The sequence below is a fragment of the Nannospalax galili genome, unplaced genomic scaffold (assembly GCF_000622305.1).
Source record: "Nannospalax galili isolate Female #2095 unplaced genomic scaffold, S.galili_v1.0 scaffold124, whole genome shotgun sequence".
Taxonomy (NCBI): domain Eukaryota; kingdom Metazoa; phylum Chordata; class Mammalia; order Rodentia; family Spalacidae; genus Nannospalax; species Nannospalax galili.
In genome coordinates, this window is record NW_008352485.1 from 2,703,511 (window position 1) to 2,721,533 (window position 18,023).

An 18,023-nucleotide genomic window follows, 5' to 3' on the forward strand; every position below is an offset into this window, starting at 1 on the left:
ATGGTTCCATGGATGTGAAAATTCAAACTGAATAATGTTTCTTGTTTTATTCTTTTGGGAGAGGAGATATGGGAAGAGCCTGTGTCTGGATTAGGAGACTGCTAATAGTATGAATAAAACAAAAATATTTGCTTAAAACTAGATTTTGTTTGCAAACTAACTTGTTTTTGTTTCAGTCCTTACAAGTAATGTATAAATATATTGTAAAAATAGAAACAGTAGAGGTAAATCCAAAATTGCTCAGCTGCTCTTTTGGCTACTTCACTAAGGTAAAGGCAAAGCTGAACCACTGTTACGTTTTGAGTGCATGTACCTTTGCAGGTGTGTCTGTTGGGACAGGTATATAGAAGGAAGTTTTTTTTAAACCTAAAGTTCTGTACTGTGTGTATTCTTTAAGTTGTGTGTGTACATTTTTTTGAGTTATTTTCATGCTGTTTCATTGTAACTTATTACCTTATCTTCAATTATATAAACTATATTCTAATCAGAAGAAGTAAACTAGATAACACCAATTTCACTTACCCCCTAGTTCCTGCTCTTCTTTAACTAAGCCTTTATAGGCATGTACTTCTGTAAACATATAACATGATATACAGAATATAAGGACTTTCCTCCTAATAATTTATAAAGATGAGGTTTTGTAATCGTTCCCCCAGCTTATTTCAGTTTGACACTACAGAGTAAACATCCTTCCAGTTTCCCCCAAAATTTCTATATTAGAACAAGTCTGTTTCTAGGATTTTTGCCTGTGCAAATGATATTAGTAGTAAACATCTTTGTTCAAAATTTTACATTCTATTGTTTCATTTGTAAGTGAGACCAAAGATCATTTATTTATGTGTGTGTATGTATATATATATATATATGCACATCTTTGTATCTATAAATGTATATATGCATATGTATCAATAATAATCAAAGAAGAGGACAGGAAATGTGTGTGTGTGTGTGTGTGTGTGTGTGTATGTATGTGCTTTGATACACGGTCTCTCTGTAGTCCCAACTGGCCTAGAACTTGCTATGTAGACCAGGCTGAATCTCAGAGAGATCCACCTGCTTCTGCCCTCCGAGTGCTGGTATTAATGTTATTTAAATTTTTTAATGCATGATGCCAGATTGCTTTCAAAAAGTAGTATGTGAGACTATCCTTATTCTTAGTAGCTCATGTTTATCAATTTGCTAGTTGGAAAATTTTAACTCCTTATTTTGGGTTGACCTTTTCCTATGTATTAGTAGAACATAACTAATCTTTTTGTAAGACTCTTTGCACATTTTTTTTTCTTCAATAAATTTCCTGATTTATTTCTCTTTCTTCTGTTAGGTGATTCTATTAAGGATTTTTTTTTCTTTAAATCACTTAATAGCACTTTTAGTAAATGTGTTCAAATGTAAGCAATTATAATATCCTTTCCTACACAATTAAAATAGTTTAGTCAAATATTTTCATCTTAGGCTGGGCATAGTTGGTGCACTCTTTAATCCCAGGACTAGGGAGGCAGAAGCAAGTAAATCTACACGAAGCCGGTCTGATATATACAGTGAGTTCCAGCCTAGTCGGAACTATACAGACTCTGTCTTTAAAAAAATAATAATTTTTTTCATCTTCATGACTTCTGAATTTTTGTCTTGCTTATAAAGGTCTCCCCAGTCTAAGATTATACATACTTTTCTCTAGGAATTTTAAAATTTTTAATGGTTTTCTTTCCTTAACTTGCTTCTGTGGTGCTAGGGCTCAAACTCATACAGAAGCATGTACTCTACCATGAAGCTTATCGAAAAAATATGCTCAGCATTAAAGTTACTACTAGCATATATTTCCCCTTTTATGTTTTATTTCCATCTGCCTATTGACGATATTGAAAAAAGTCAATTAGCCTTTTAAAAATTCTCTTCATTCAAATTAAGTTTTTAGTGTCTTTTATATTCATTGTTTTCCCTCAATATATTAGGCCTGTTATCTCTTGATTATGAGTCTTCAAAGTTATGGTAAATAATATTAGTATTAGCATATAATCCCTGTGCTGTTAACTGATGTATATTTGTTTGTGGCAGGTTTTGCCATGTAGCCCTGGCTGGCCTTATTCTATGTACCCTAAGCTAACCCAAAACTCATGGCAGTTCTTTTCTTTCAGCCTCACAAGCGTTGGGCTTAGTAAGAGTATACCACCACATCCAGCCTGATTATCTTACAAATTATATCTTGAATGCTTCTGTTTATTATATCTTGAATGCAACTGTTTAATGTTAAAAATGTTTGCTTTTAGAAAACAGTCCCTTCTCAACTAGGTATAGTAGAGCAACCTGTAATTCCAGAAGCTAAACCATAAATTAGAGGCCAGCCTAGGCTAAATAGCAAGTACCAGACCAGTCAGGATTACATAGCAAGATCCAAACCAAACAGAAGACAGCCTTTTTCATAATTAATATTTCTTCTTACAGTTTTTAGTATGAGTGATTGCTGACTTGTCTTTAATGTTTGTTTAACAGAAACGAATGTTTTTCCTACAGTATTTGGATAGTTAATGAATTATGTTCTCAGTGCTTTATTAACCTTTCTTGAATATATTAAGAATGTATGTCATTCAGTAATAATCTAATATGCTGCTATGTTCTTTTACTATTTTATTTCACATCTTTTCCTCTGTTCATAAGGAAAACTAAATTTAGTTTTCTCTCTATTCTACATTGCAATTGTCAAGGTTTTAGTCATAAAGTTCTAGTTGCATGTTGAGATTCTGTTCACAGAATTTTTAGGACATAGATATATAGGCTCTTAAACTACTGCTGTGTGTATTTGGAAATAAAAAAAATTAGAAATTGCAATGTTTACTCTTTTTCTGTGGTCTAGGCAATAAAGAAACATTATTTTACTGTTTAGAAGTTGGGAGATCCCATTCATACCTGCTACTCTTTTTATTCCAAGTAATTTATTGACCCTTAAAAAATATTCTTTGGGTTCAACCTACTTTTATAATTCACATTTTTCTGGGGAAACTTCATGGGGAATATGCTTGGTTTGTTTTGTTGTTTCTTTTGAGACAGGGTCTCCCTATAGCCCCAACTGACTTGGAACTTGCTCTGTAGACCAGGCTGACCTTAATCTCTCAGAGATCTGCCTACCTCTGTCTCCTGAGTGCTGGGATTGAAGGGATGTATCACCACACCCAGCCAGAATGAATATTCTTAGAATTATCCTCTTGGTCACATAGCTTGGTACTTCTTTAGGATAAGTAAGATTTTAGGGTGTGATATGTTCAAATGTTTCATTTTGATACTTCCATTTGCCCTCAATAGTTGTAGGCTTGTTTTTAATCGTCCCCTTTGTCTATTTTTCTGTATCCTTCCCTACAGTTGATTCTGTGTGATATTAGATGATTTCTTATTATTTTAATCTGCACTTCCCTAGTCGATAGTGAAGTTAAACATAATTGCATCTTTATTATCTATATATTGACCTAGTTTGCTTTTGTGTTGCTGTGATAAACACCATGACCAAAAGCAACTTGGCGAGAAATGTCTTTATTTCATCTTCCAGGTTGCAGTCCGTTATTGAGGGAAGCCAAAGCAGGAACTCAAACCTGGAGGCAGGAACTCAAGCAGAGACCATGGAGGAATGCTTCTTAGCTTGCTTCCTCTGGCTTGTTTAGCTTCCTTTCTTAAACAGCTCAGACCCACCTGCCTAGGGGTGGTATTGCCCACAGTGGACTGGGTCTTCTTACATCAATTAACAATTAAGAAAATACCCCACAGGCCAATCTAATGGAGGAATCTACACAGTATATCTTTTAGTTACTTTTTTCTTCGTAGTACTTAACCATTTTTTCTTAGGTTACTTAAGTGATTTGAGGGTCCCCCCCCAAATATAAAATTCTTTGTTATTATATTCTAAGCTCAATTTGTTGTCTTAATGTTGAACTCTTACTATTTATGTTTGGCCAAACTATATGAAATTGTTATCCAGTTGTTTGAACTAAAAAAAAATGTATATATTTTATTTGTTACAACTCAGTTTGTTTCCCAGGTAATTGCCTGTCTTTAAACTTTATTTGCTTGGGTTTTTTGAGGCAGTTTAGCCCAAGCGGGTTTAGGCTTGTAATCTTCTTGCCTCAACCTCCTGAGTGCTGGTATTACAAGTGCCTAGTACTATATCATGTGAACTTTATTTTTCATGTAACTGTACTTTTGTTCATATGGTGTGAATTTTATACAATGAGTCATTTTTAAAAGGCCTTGCCTTTCCTATCCACAAAATAAATGTTTTAAAAGTTTTATACTTATGACTTTAATCTGAAATAAATAAATTTTGTCATTTATATGTACAGGAATCTTTAATTTTTGGATAATTTTCTCAATACCACTTATTAAATATTATGTTCTTCCTCAATGGTTTTGGAATGCCATACCCATAGTAAGCATTGCTATCGTGGCTATAGTTCTCCTTTTTCATTTTTTTTGCATAGATATATTTTTTTATTTGTTATTCTAGTTTCTTAAAAGATACTTTACATTTATTGTGTGTGTGCGTCTGGGCATGTGTACTTGCACATGGCACGGCACAGGTACAGATGTCAGGAGGCAACTTTTAGGAGTCAGTTCTTTCTTTTTCCCATGTAGATCCCAGGAACCAAACTCAGGCCATCAGGTTTGACAGCAAGCACCTTTATCCACCAAGCCATTTTGCCAGTCCTACCCTAGTTTAAATTACTAATTTGATAACTGAGCAAAGTTCCTTGTTCTTGCTTTTGAAGTTGTTTTGTCTCTTCTTGTACTGTTGTCTCATAAAGTGTGTTTCAAAATCATCCTTATTCTCTTCATGTTTTTATTTTAATAATTAGTCTCCGGAGCAGAGAAGAAGAGAGAATATCTAAACCTGGGGCTGTCTCAACCCCTGTAAAGCATGTAGATGATCACACACCCAAAGCAGTGGAAGAAGCAACAGTTGAAAGAAACGAGAAGCAAACACCAACTCTTCCAGGTATACAACAGAATGCTAAATTAAGAAAACATTTCCTGTCAGAGCATAGCAACTGTCAGAATTTACAAAAGATTTTTTTAATGGAATTATTACCAATGTATGAATTTTTCTGTATATGTCTTTCAGCATTTTTCTTATGGATAAGGGCTTGATACAGATAAGTAACCTTCATGAGCGCTTTTATTTTCCAAATATAACTTACTTATGGTTAACAGCTTACTTTGAATGAGTAAAGGTATTTTCCCATAGTATTCATTAAAGATAAGCATTATAGGGCTGGGCAGTGATAGAGTACCTGCCAAGCATGTATAAGGCCATGAATATGAGCTCTAGCCCTGGTAGGATGTCAGAATGTAAAATTCCCCTCAAAAATTTAAAAACAAGTTATTTTACTTGTTGGAACTGTTTTTCATAAATACTTTACAAAACTATAAGGACTTGCTGGGCATGGTAGTGCACGCCTTTAATCCCAGCACTTGGGAGGCAGAGGCAGGTGGATCTCTATGAGTTCAAGGCCAGCCTGGTCTACATAGTAAGTTCCAGGCCAGCTGAGGCTACAAGGAGACCCTGTCTCAAAAACACCAAAAAAAAAAAAACTATATAAGAACCCATACTAAAAATCTTCAAGGTTCTAAAATCAGTTGCCCAAAAGGCCTAGAAATACTGCTTCTCATATCTCTCATTTGCTTCTCTGGTATGGCTGGTATGGTTATTTGTAAACAAATTTTTGCATAATGAAAAATGGTGGCTGCATTGATAGTCTTAACAGAGAAATATATGGATTCTTTTTTATTCTGGTGCTCTTAGCATAGACTTTTTTCAGAGTCTTCATAGCTGGGGCTGTAGAAAGGTGGCCACATGATGTGTGTGCTTACTTGCATAGGCCTCAAAATTTAAAACTGTAGACATATTCTCACACTTAACTTACAGTATCAAGTTCTGAATTTTTTTTAAAAATTTTGTTTTATGTGTATGAGTGTTAAACCTACAACGTGTGTAAGTGCACCCATGTTGTACAGTACCCCTAGAGTTCAGAAGAGGATATTGAATCCCCTGGAACTGGAGCTACTGACAGTTGTTAACTGCCATGTGGGTGCTGGGATTCAAACCCGAGTCTTCTGAAATTACAGCCAGTATGCTGAGCCATCTCTCCAGTCCCTGGAATTTTTTTTTTTTTTTCTTTTTATGAATCATCCATATAGATTATAGAGGTTTTTGTTTTGTTTTGTTTTGTTTTGTTTTGTTTTGTTTTGTTTTGTTTTTCACATCCATACTTTTTGAGACAGTCTCCCTGTAGCCTCAACCGACCTGGAACTCATTATGTAGACCAGGCTGGCCTTGAACTCAAAAAGATACACCTGCCTCTGCCTCCTGAGTGCTGGGACTAAAGGTGTTTGCCACTATGCCCAATGTAGAATTTTTTTTTTTTTTCCCAAATACAGTATCTCACTATGTAGCCCCAGCTAGCCTAGAACTCACTGTGTGGATCAGGCTGGCTTCTAGCTCACAGAGATCCACCTGCCTCTGCTTCCCAAGTGACAGAATTAAAGGTGTGACTCCACCTCACCCAGCCTATTTTGTAGAATTTTTATAGTTTAGTTATTTCACTAGTGCTAACAGTGGCTTCTTGGATTTAAATAAGTTCTGCACAATTTAAATTCTCCATTTCGTAGAACCAAAGCCTGTGTATGCTCAAGTTGGACAACCAGATGTGGATTTACCTGTCAGTCCTTCTGATGGTGTTCTGCCTAATTCAACTCACGAAGATGGGATTCTTCGGTAATGCAGTTTTCAATCTATATTGTCTTTGTTCTTACTAACCATTTTTCAGAGTGTAAATTTAAAACCACATTGCATATAGTACTGTGTCACACTATGTAGTACTGTGATTCAGTTTCTTATTGTTTATGAGCTTAGAAAACAACAAAGGAACTTCTTGGATTTTTTCTTTTTTCCTTGCAACCCTCTCCTATCTAGTTTTTAGGTCAGTAATTAGAAAGTAAAGATTATTTTCTATTATCAACATATTTACAACCTTTTTTATGCCCTAGGGTTTAAATACAAATAAATATATAAAAAGATAATTTTAGTCAGCACTACTGATACTTGAGGACTGCTGACTTGCTCATGGGCTGTGTAATATGACATGTTTATGGTACAGGATTCCTGGCCACAGTGCTAATAGCACACTTTAGTTGTGACAGTCAAAATTATCTCCCAAGTGTTCCCTGGAAGAAAATGACCCCTAGCTGAAAAAGCTATTCCAGAATTAGTTACTGGCTCAAAAATAAGTTTTGAAGGTCCACACTTTTTATTACTTTGTATTTTATACTTGGTAAACTTGAGGTATAAATTTTTGTGAGCAAATTTGAACTCTCATGGTCTTTAAGTTCGTTTTTGCATCTGTTGTGCAAAGGATATGATGTCTGACTACCTGAAAATAAGCAAATTTCCTAGATTAAGAACTTCCCTCCCCTTACCCAAATACTCTCAGTATCTCCTGTACCAAAAAATAATAATAAATGGGTTGTTGCCTCAGTTCCAAGCTAGACAGAGGGAAATGGCTTCAGAAGTAGGTGAGTATTAAGGTATATTTAAAGCAGCACATTTTTCTTATTAGTTAATGGATAATTGAAACACTTGAGATGAAAAGGCATAGTCTCCTTTTTTTCTTGAGATTGCTTGAATTTACATTAAGATACTAATGATCTGCTTCCCTGGGAAAGCTCTGAAGAACAAATACCAAAGAGGATTTTAGGATATGGACAGGATTAGTAGCTGAGCCAAGAAAAGTTTGATCTTTTATTCAAATACAGTTAGTGGGTTTGAGGGAAAAGAAATAAATGAATGGATTTTGCTATTGCACATAGTTGATGTAACACAGATAGGGAAAATTACAAAATCTGTTCTCTAGGGCCCATGATACCATGCGATGAGGCCTGAAGTTGTCCTCTTAACAGTACTTTTCAAAAGCCAAGTTTTACCAGAGAGCAAGCCCACTCAGCTATCTATACATTATGTACCATTCTAGTCAGGATTAGCGGAGGCCTTCCAAGGACCTAGAGTCTTCGTGAAAATATTTCAAAGATCTGTCCTGCGCTACCTTTTACTTGGTTAGAAAGATAGGACACCACCACAACCAAAGGACTCAGACCATCCACTGATACAGCTGGTAAACAGTTTCAGGAAGGGATCAAGGGTGCTACCAGTCCTGAGCCATGAGTCACCGAGAGCATTTATTTTCACATCTAGTTAATTTTAGTTCCAGGTAAGAAAACCAGATTAAAGGGATGAATATTTTATAAGTTCTAAAATCTTGGCATTTTCAACTAGTTGGTTCACTCATTTACTCATGTATGTGATTTGTATGTCTTAGTTATTTTATGTTAGTTTCTAATGATTTGGTAATTAATGAACTAAGAGGAAAGGGACTTTTTCTGTATCTTTAATGTTCTGAATAGTGAAAGTGAGGTAAAATAGTGTATCTTTGCAATTAAGGCATTCTGTAAGGCATTCTTCAGTAATTGTTTTAGGATATCACAAGGTTTCAATACTGTTGAGATAACAGAGGGATATGCATGTATGTGTTCCTTCCATTTTTCTTTCTAGTGAAGTAAAGGACAGAGATGGGATATAAATCTAATATAGAAAGGCTGAATAATACAAGATTTTTTTTTTAATTGCAGTGTTAAAAGGGGTTGCAGAATAAGGGAACTATAGAAAGGAGCCTACCAACTACAGAATTTAGAGTCACTGTTTAGTGAATGTAGCCATTATAACAAACCCTAAAATTGACTCTGATATTAGGAAAGTTATTAAGTTTTGTGCTTCAGTTTCTTCTGCCTGTATTAAATGAGAGTTTTCATTTATTCAGTGGGATTGCTGTGGAAAGTAGATTTTTTTTTTTTTCCTAGCCATGGCAATATACCTTTTTGAGAGTAAGGAAAACATTGTTTTATTAGGAAATTTTGTAAAGCATTCATAAAGCAATATTTCCTTGTCTGATTTAGATATTCTGAACCTTCCTAATCAGAAATTAAATGTTCTGTTAAATCTTGTATTGGATTCTAATACTAAATTTTATTCAATAAATTAGTGACATGTAGGAAGTTCTAGAAATGATGGTCTTTTTATCCTGAATGTAGCTTTTTCTATAGAAGCTTGCTGTAATTTTTAAAGCTTTTAACTGTTTCAAATGAAATATCTGTTTTTAACAGGCCCAGCATGAAATTGGTAAAATTCAGAAAAGGAGATAGTGTGGGTTTGCGACTAGCTGGTGGAAATGATGTCGGAATATTTGTAGCTGGCGTTCTAGAAGATAGCCCTGCAGCCAAAGAAGGCTTAGAGGAAGGTGATCAAATTCTCAGGGTATGTCAGTACACCAACCTATGTGGATTCGAAAGTCTTAGATCACCAGATACCAGACATAATAAACCTACTACTGTATTAGATTGTAATTTATATACAGCCTCTTGAATCACTTTAGTTTTAAATTAAGAATTCATCAACTCTAGCTTTTGTTGGACTGGTCTCCCATCTGCCTTTGTTCTTGTTTGCTGCTTCATTATTTTACTCAGTGATGTTTTGTCATAGTTTCTAGTGTTCATAGAACCTACAAGGAAAATAAGTCTTAGATCCCTATGATGTCTACCAAGTAATCTTTTAAAGTTCAATTAAACATTCAGACTAACAAGACTGCCAGAGACCACAACTGGCCAGCCAGCAATTTTGGGCATTCTGTGGGAGTAGTCTGCATGTTCTCTCAGACCTTCTTTATTCCAGATAATGACTCAAACACAAGGAGATGGAATTTGGGGGGCAAACATGTAAGCTGTCCCGACTTTGAACCTTCATACCCCACAAAAAATAAAATCATTGACAAAAGCCAGAACACTTTGTGAAATGCAGTCTTCTGATAGTGTTTTTCTCCTTGCCTTCTCCCTCACTCTTTCTTGGCAGTGCGCTCTAGTGATAATAGCTTCTTCACCTTCTGTCATGTATCTTTAGAGTATCCAAACTTCTCTTTGATTTCTGGTGGGTAGATTGTATCCCATTTTAATCAGAACATTCAGTCTGTCTGATGTGAGTTCCTGCATTGACTGTTTCTCTACCTCTGTCTTTGTTGCCTCCATTCTGGTCTCTTTCTGCTTTCAGCCTATCTCCTGCCTGTGTGCTGAATTCAGTCTCATTATCTACTTGCAGTCTTGCAGCTTTGCTCATCATTGTCTCTTTCCCTCCCTTCCTATTCTTCCACTATCTTATTCTCTCCCTTTGCTGTTGACTAGTTCAAGGAGTGGTTAAGCTCCTTCCCTGCTCTCTCTTTCATGACTGTGGCGACACAGTGTGGTTTTCATCTTACCTACTACTGAATCTGAGTCTTCATAGCCGTCACTGCCAAGTACCAACCACACCCTACATTTCCATCCTTTCTTAGCAGTTTTGACTGTCTGAATCCTTGCAATGCTTTCTCCCTTTAATAACATTGTCATTATGATACTCCTCTAGTAATTTTTGTCTCCTGCTTCCTTTGCTGTTCTGTAATTTGGGAACTTAATGTTGCCTGCTCTCTCTCGCTGCAGTCTTCATCACTCAGTAAAGTGAACCTTTTACCCTGAGTAGTTTCTTGAGCCTTGTGGCCCCTCTGCTTGTGACTGCTTGCACCTACCCTTCAAACTTAAGCATGTCAAAAATGTCATGACATCATCTCTGACTTACTGATTTTCTTCTGACATTGTATTATGTTTCTTCCTGCTAATACTTACATTGTTTTCAGTCTAGTTAGATCAGGAATACTTGAACATATCGTGTACAATAATGCTCACTGTATCAGAGATTAAACAAATTTGTTTTCTTACCCATCTCATACCCTGTTTTTGAAGTAAGCAGAGTATACATTATTTAAAAGCAGCTTCTTATTGTTTCTACCATAAAAGTAAACAGTGCATTTTGGTTATTTGGCTTTTAATTTTGGTTTTAGTTTTGTTTTAATGTGGAAAATTTTCCAAAATTGGGAAGAAAAATCTCACCTGTAATCCTATGCGGTAACTGTCATTTGGTTAGGTTTCACTTTTCGCTTCATTTTGAAACTTAGGAATTTACTAAATAAGTAAATATTGACTTGGCAGGCATGGAGCCTATGTTACAGAGTTACTGTTACAGGGGCACCATAATGCATACCATCTTATTTGCTGTTATTTTTTACATATCATTTCTTTTTCAGCAACTAGTGAAAAATCAGGTTGTAAGGTACATGTATAGAATTAATACAGGCTTGTAAATTCAAACTTCACAGAATATACACTGTCATTTTGGATCTAAATTGGTTAGATTGAGTAATAGATGATCTTTAATGTCAGGATACATTGCAACTACTTAGAATTTGTATCTTTACTCACCTATTTAATTATGTTTCTTAAAATTTTGAATTAGAGCATATTCTCAAAAGTAAAAAAGCAACTTTGTTAAATATATAGTATTGTCAAGTTAGGTAGACTCTGAAAATATTTGTTGTATGAGTAAATAAATACCTATTCCTAAAAAGCAGTTAAGACTAATTTATGAAATTTTATTTTAATAGGTGAATAATGTAGATTTCACAAATATTATAAGAGAAGAAGCTGTTCTTTTCCTTCTCGACCTTCCTAAAGGTGAAGAAGTTACCATATTGGCTCAGAAGAAAAAGGATGGTGAGACACTATCTGAGATGGAAAGAATTAACATGTAGTAGTTTGAGAACTTCTTAGGAATTGGTTCAGTTGATAAATAAATCAGGGCCAGATGTGTGTGATAGTGCACACCTATAATCCCAGTACTCAGGAGACAGGCACTTGAGAATTACAAGTTCAAGGCCAGAGTAAGAACTTTCAAAAAAAGAAGTTCAAAATCTATCACTCTTAAGTTGAGTGATGATTAAATTTGTTAATCTTAGACAGTTTTCTTTGTTATTCAGGGATACACAGTCCTAGACTGTGCTCATTAATAGAGCACTATAATAGGACTGGTGTTTATGGCATTCTCATGTAAGTCAAATGTCAGCCAGCCCTTTACAAGTAATAGAAAAATATTAACTATCAGAATCATATAAAAGTATATGTGGATACCTTTAAAAATTTTTTATGATGCTTTCTAATCAGTACATTAAAATATTAATATTATTCAAAGGAATATTTAATTTTTCTTTCTGATGAAGCAAAAAAATTTGTTACTGAAAAGTTGAGTTTTGGCTGGGCATGGGTTGCACATTTTTAATCCCAGAAACTCAGGAGGCAGAGGCAGGGAACTCTCTGAATTTAAGGCCACCCTGGTCTGCATAGTGACTGCCAGGTTAGCCAGAACTGAATAATGAGACCCTGTCTGAAAAATAAGGAAGGGGGAGACAAAAATTGAGGTTTTTAGCTTTGGCACTGTTGACATAATCTGTTTTAAAGGCTGTTCTGTGTGGAGTTAGATGTTTCAGAATATGCCTAACTTTTACTCAGATGAGAAGCTGTTCATTTCTCTTTCCCAATTCCACATGCTCCATTTTTCTTTTTCTTTGAGATGGGGGTTTCATGTGGCCCAGCTACCCTGGAGCTTGCTGTGTATAAGAGAATAACCTTGAACTCCTGATCCTCCTGCTGCCCATTTGCTAGGGTTGTACCAGTAGAACTCCAAATTGGAACAGTCAAGTCCCTTGGAAGAGCTGCAACAAAGTTGCTCTTGTTTGAGAACCATTGGTTTAGATATGGAAATATGTAGAACATTTGCAGATAAATTAGATTCTATAAATAGGAAGTAGGTATGGAACAAATGAATCTGTTTCTACATCATTTTCATCATGTGCAAAATGGAGGGAGGTTATTTCCTGAGATAATAGTGATGAACACATAAGATGAAATACTTAATACCTGACACATAGTAAGAATTGAGCATTGATTGGATAGTGTATGTTGATGTTAATATTACCAGAAGCATCTTCACATAATATTCTCTGCAGATTAATTTCTTATCCCAATAAGTATTGATTAATGTGTTTCTTTTGTTTCTTAGTTTATCGTCGTATCGTAGAATCAGATGTAGGAGATTCATTCTATATTAGAACCCATTTTGAATATGAAAAGGAATCTCCCTATGGACTTAGTTTTAACAAAGGAGAGGTGTTCCGTGTTGTGGATACCTTGTACAATGGAAAATTGGGCTCTTGGCTTGCCATTCGAATTGGCAAAAATCATAAGGAGGTAGAACGAGGTATCATCCCCAATAAGAACAGGTAAGAATGTTTGGACACGTCTTATAAAGTGAACTAAATAAATGATGATAGATTTCAGTCTTATTGGGAAATTTGGGAATAGGAAGTAGTATTTTTAATTGCATTTGCTGTAGCCATAACTGACTTAGTTGTACAAACTGTTTCACAACTGTTGAGATATAAACTGCATGTGAACTTTTTATTACCTTTTAAGCAACTTCTGCTTCCATTTATCTCTTCATAATTAGAGCTGAGCAGTTAGCCAGTGTACAGTACACACTTCCAAAGACAGCAGGAGGAGATCGTGCTGACTTCTGGAGATTCCGAGGTCTTCGCAGCTCCAAGAGAAATCTTCGAAAGAGCAGAGAGGACTTGTCAGCTCAGCCAGTTCAAACAAAGTTTCCAGCTTATGAAAGGGTTGTTCTTCGAGAAGGTAGCTTGTTTCCTGTAGCTTAATAGAATATCTTTTCATAGCAGTATGTTTGAGAAAGCAGAAGTATAAACTCTATTTTGTTTTTTCCATTTTAATTCTCTCTAGCTGGATTCCTGAGGCCTGTAACCATCTTTGGACCAATAGCTGATGTTGCCAGAGAAAAGTTGGCAAGAGAAGAACCAGATATTTATCAGATTGCAAGTAAGTAGGCTCAAGCTCGCTACTGAAAAGGTAGGCTGTTAAGGTCTTTACTTGTCATCAGTTCTTCTAAAAGGACGAGTTTGAACCATTTACTTAGTAAAGATACAATTTTTTTGTCAGTGAGAGATTTGGAAGAAAGCCAGAGTGATTGTGTTTTTATTTCTTCTACCAATTCCCTTTGATAATAAGAATCACCATTTTTGAAATTATTGCTTCATATGAAAACTGCCTCACCCCATGATCTTGTTTTAATCTTCATAGTGACACTGAGGAAAGAATAAAGGAAAAAAAGCCTATTTTTAAAGTTGAGCACCCTGAGCCTTAGAGTGGTTGTGCTAAATGTTGCTACTAGTCCATTAAGTTTAAACTTTCTTTTTGGCATTCATCTAATGAATGGCAAAGCTTGACCTTTATTTGAACCCTTTCTGACTGAATCCAGTGATTTTAATCAGTAAAATAGCAGAAATATGTGAAAGAGCAATAATGTATGATTAATGCTATTATTTATTATTATTGCAGGCATGCATAGTAAGATAGTATTATATATTAAGGAAGTAGTGCTTTGTATGCCTACTGCATTTTGTTTACAGATCCTTTGTTTCATTAGTTTGAATATTATGGTAATTTAAATATACAACTTAAGTCATGACCACTTTGGTTTGCTTTAAATAATGAAAACTTAAACTGCATTTTTCTAATTATATATCACTCTCTTTGGGAAAGTTAAAGTTAATTTTGACATATATTATTACCACCCTAAATTTCACCTTTTTAAATTTCTCCCATCCTATATAAACCATATTTTGCAAAATGTGATATAACTGTTTTTAATATTTTCTCTTTATTGTTAGTCTTGAAGTTTGTGATTTGACTACCTTTTCTTTTATGCAGTTTCTTTCTAATTTATATTTTGCTATTAAAAAGGAACTGTTCATATTTTAATTCTTAATATTTTGCCTTCACACAAGATTTATATCTATAAGAATATATTTTTTTCTGTATTTACTATGGTTTTCTTAGACATAGAAAGGAATAAACCATAGGATCTGAGCACATTATGTCTGTTAATATGTGTAATTGCTATTGATTTCCAGAGGATTTTCCCAAATTTCATTATAAGATCCTCAACATTTCCAACTACATGGTGTTAAAAAAAATCTGCACATTTTCCTTTTATAATACTGCTTTTGATTTGGTTTTGATGAAATTAAATGAGGATCTTTATTTCTTAAATATGAGATTTTACAGACAGATGATAATATTAAGTTTGAGCAAATTAAAAAAATACTTGTTTTCTCATTCATCTTGTGTCTGCAGGAATCTTTTGTTCATTGTATAGTAGATAACATTTCATCTGAACAAGCTGGTGGTGATTCAATCCATAACCAAACTTGTGGGTTTTAAATTCAGGGAAAGCAGTTGTGACAGTTTCCAGAGCTTAGCTTTAGGGAATAATACATCAGTTTGCTCAGGTTACTTCACAGCAGCACATAAAGGACTTCAGATAGTATACTTAATAAAACTCTTTGAATCAGTTCAAGGATTAGTAGCATTTTCTCAACAGACGTCCTAGTTGATCTCTTTCCTCAGTTATTCTGTCTGTATGTCACCCTGCTTTCCTGTGACGCCTTGTCTCCTGATAGTCTCGTTTTCTAAAATTACTTGTTCCTCAGATTCCACTTACTATAACTGGTTCAACTTTTTTTTGTTTGTTTTGTTTGGTCTTTTTGAGACAGGGTCCGCCTGTAGCCCCAGGTGCCTAGAACTCACTATATAGACCAGACTGGCCTCCATCTTACAAAGATCTGCCTGCCTTTCCTCCAGAGTGCTGGAATAAAAGGCATGTGCCATCTCCTTTGCCCAGCTCTCAACTTAACAAAAGTGCTGTTTCAAAATATTGTTTCTTGATTACTAAAGCTTTTTGACATGCTCCCTTAATTTTACACCCAGAGCAAGTGACTCAATTGCCTTTTAATCCTGGTCTTGTTAGGAAGTATTTTGTCTAACCCAGTATAGGTCTCTTGGCAGAGGGGTAGGAGAGTGTTGCCTCATCTGGGGTTATCAGCCCTCTAGTGGAGACATTTCTGGTTTTCACAGTGAATGAAGAGGGCCTTTCATGATTATTTGCTGCTGACCTCTAGTGGATAGAGTCTGTGCTGCTCAGTATGCCACAATGCACAAAACAGCCCTGACAGAAGTTGCCCAGCATGTCAGTAGTGCCCAGTACTTGAGAAATACTGATCTAACCAATGGAAATATGATGTTTTGTTTTTGTCCTGACTTCCTGAATAGAAAGTGAACCTCGAGATGCTGGAACTGACCAACGTAGCTCTGGTATTATTCGCCTTCATACAATAAAACAAATAATAGATCAAGTAAGTTATTAAAAGTTGACTTTTTCTTTTTAAATGTGTGTATGAGTGTTTTGCCTACATGTATGTGAGTGCCTCTGTGTCATGCAACACCTCTGGAGGCCAGAAAAAGGAGTCAGATCTCCTGGAACTGGAGTTATGGATAGTTATTAGCTGCCATATCAGTGCTAGAAACTGAATCCAGGTCCTCTGCAAGAGCCAGCCAGTGCTCTTAACCACTGAGCCATCAGCCCCTAAGTTTGCCTTTCTTTATAAACCATAATGTTTATGTTTTTGAGTGGGGAGAAATTTAATATGAAAGCATAAGGGAATTTTCCTAATACTGTTGCTGATATAGTGTAAAAAAATCAAACCTTGACTTTATAAAGGAGTTAATAATACTTTCAAGAAGATAATTACTGTAAGCATCAAAAGATCTTTACTATAAAAGTAAGTGGTATTCAAATGAAGTTAAGAGACTATTATATCAGTACAATTCAGAGTGTATATGATAGATGTCAGGAACATTAAATTACTACACTTATTTTCATTAACTCAGCACAGATGTCAGCTTGCAAGTGTTGTGGCTTAATCTTAAAAATAGCTGATGAAAACTTTCTTAATTGGGCTAGAAATTATTGACTTAACTTCTGATTACAAATTTTTAACTAGTACTCCTGAGACATACAATTCAGAGTTCTGTTAATCCTGAAATAGAGCCTGTGGCTTTTTCTGAAGGTAATGATTCTTAATGATGTTTTTTATTTTTACATATATCTTTTGGTCTCTAGGACAAACATGCTTTATTAGATGTAACACCTAATGCAGTTGATCGTCTTAATTATGCCCAGTGGTATCCAATCGTCGTGTTCCTTAACCCTGATTCTAAGCAAGGTGTGAAAACAATGAGAATGAGGTTATGTCCAGAATCTCGGAAAAGTGCCAGGAAATTATATGAACGGTCTCATAAACTTCGTAAGAATAATCATCATCTTTTTACAAGTGAGTATAGGAAAGCCTTCTTTCAGCTTAAAATGTTCAAAGAACAATATGAAGGTAAAAATATTAAATGCTAAAGCTTTTATGACCTCTGCCTAGAAAGCTTACTGTTAATTTAAAAGCCACAAGAAAATGTTTAATTGAAAGGAGATGTATAATGAATGGCAAAATAGAAATTTCAAATATTTGTGTCCTCCAGTGTCATCCTTTTGATAATGATGATGAAAAGGATTGAACAAATTCTCCTCACTTGTGGCACTATTCTAACTATAAATCTACATTGTTAATTCATTTTCAGCTACAATTAATTTAAACTCAATGAATGATGGTTGGTATGGTGCACTGAAAGAAGCAATTCAGCAACAACAGAACCAGCTGGTATGGGTTTCTGAGGGGAAGGTAAGGCACTTCCTAGTACTTTTAGACTCATTAAATTATACAACTAATTAAACCTTTTTTCTTACTGGATCAAGATTTTAAAGTGATTTTGGGAAAGTTAGCTTTTATAATACTTACATCATTTATACATAGGAGTTAGAAAAGTTGAAGGTTTGTTAAATTTCCTCCAAATTAAATTATCACTCTATTGGGATTCTCTGTTAAAGAATTCTCAGATTACACTGAAAAACAATTCTGATGAGGAATGACAACTTTGAACTTGACTCACTTTCCTTCTCTGAAAAGAAAGGGATTTGGGTGGCCTAAGTGAAAAGAAAGCTCTAAAAGCAGTGGGTGGGAAATGTTGCCAGCTCCCAGCACCTTGAAGAGTGTCATAGTAGCCACCAGCATATTAAAGGCTCTGAGAAGTATTAAAAGTGAAAAAATCCCATTGAAGTA

The 18,023-nt window shown here is 35.1% G+C and overlaps 1 protein-coding gene across 7 annotated transcripts in view; it reads left to right on the plus strand.

Moving 5' to 3' along the window:
- Tjp1 (tight junction protein 1) overlaps positions 1-18,023 on the plus strand; it is a 110,806-nt gene that overhangs the window by 70,321 nt on the left and 22,462 nt on the right. For all 7 annotated transcript variants that reach the window (XM_008849551.3, XM_017802317.2, XM_008849553.3 and 4 more), the window contains 10 exons: positions 4,836-4,975; positions 6,649-6,754; positions 9,193-9,343; positions 11,553-11,661; positions 13,004-13,223; positions 13,451-13,635; positions 13,741-13,836; positions 16,129-16,211; positions 16,979-17,189; positions 17,485-17,585. In XM_008849551.3, coding sequence (XP_008847773.1) covers positions 4,836-4,975; positions 6,649-6,754; positions 9,193-9,343; positions 11,553-11,661; positions 13,004-13,223; positions 13,451-13,635; positions 13,741-13,836; positions 16,129-16,211; positions 16,979-17,189; positions 17,485-17,585 — 1,402 coding nt within the window. The remainder of the gene's footprint in view (positions 1-4,835; positions 4,976-6,648; positions 6,755-9,192; positions 9,344-11,552; positions 11,662-13,003; positions 13,224-13,450; positions 13,636-13,740; positions 13,837-16,128; positions 16,212-16,978; positions 17,190-17,484; positions 17,586-18,023) is intronic.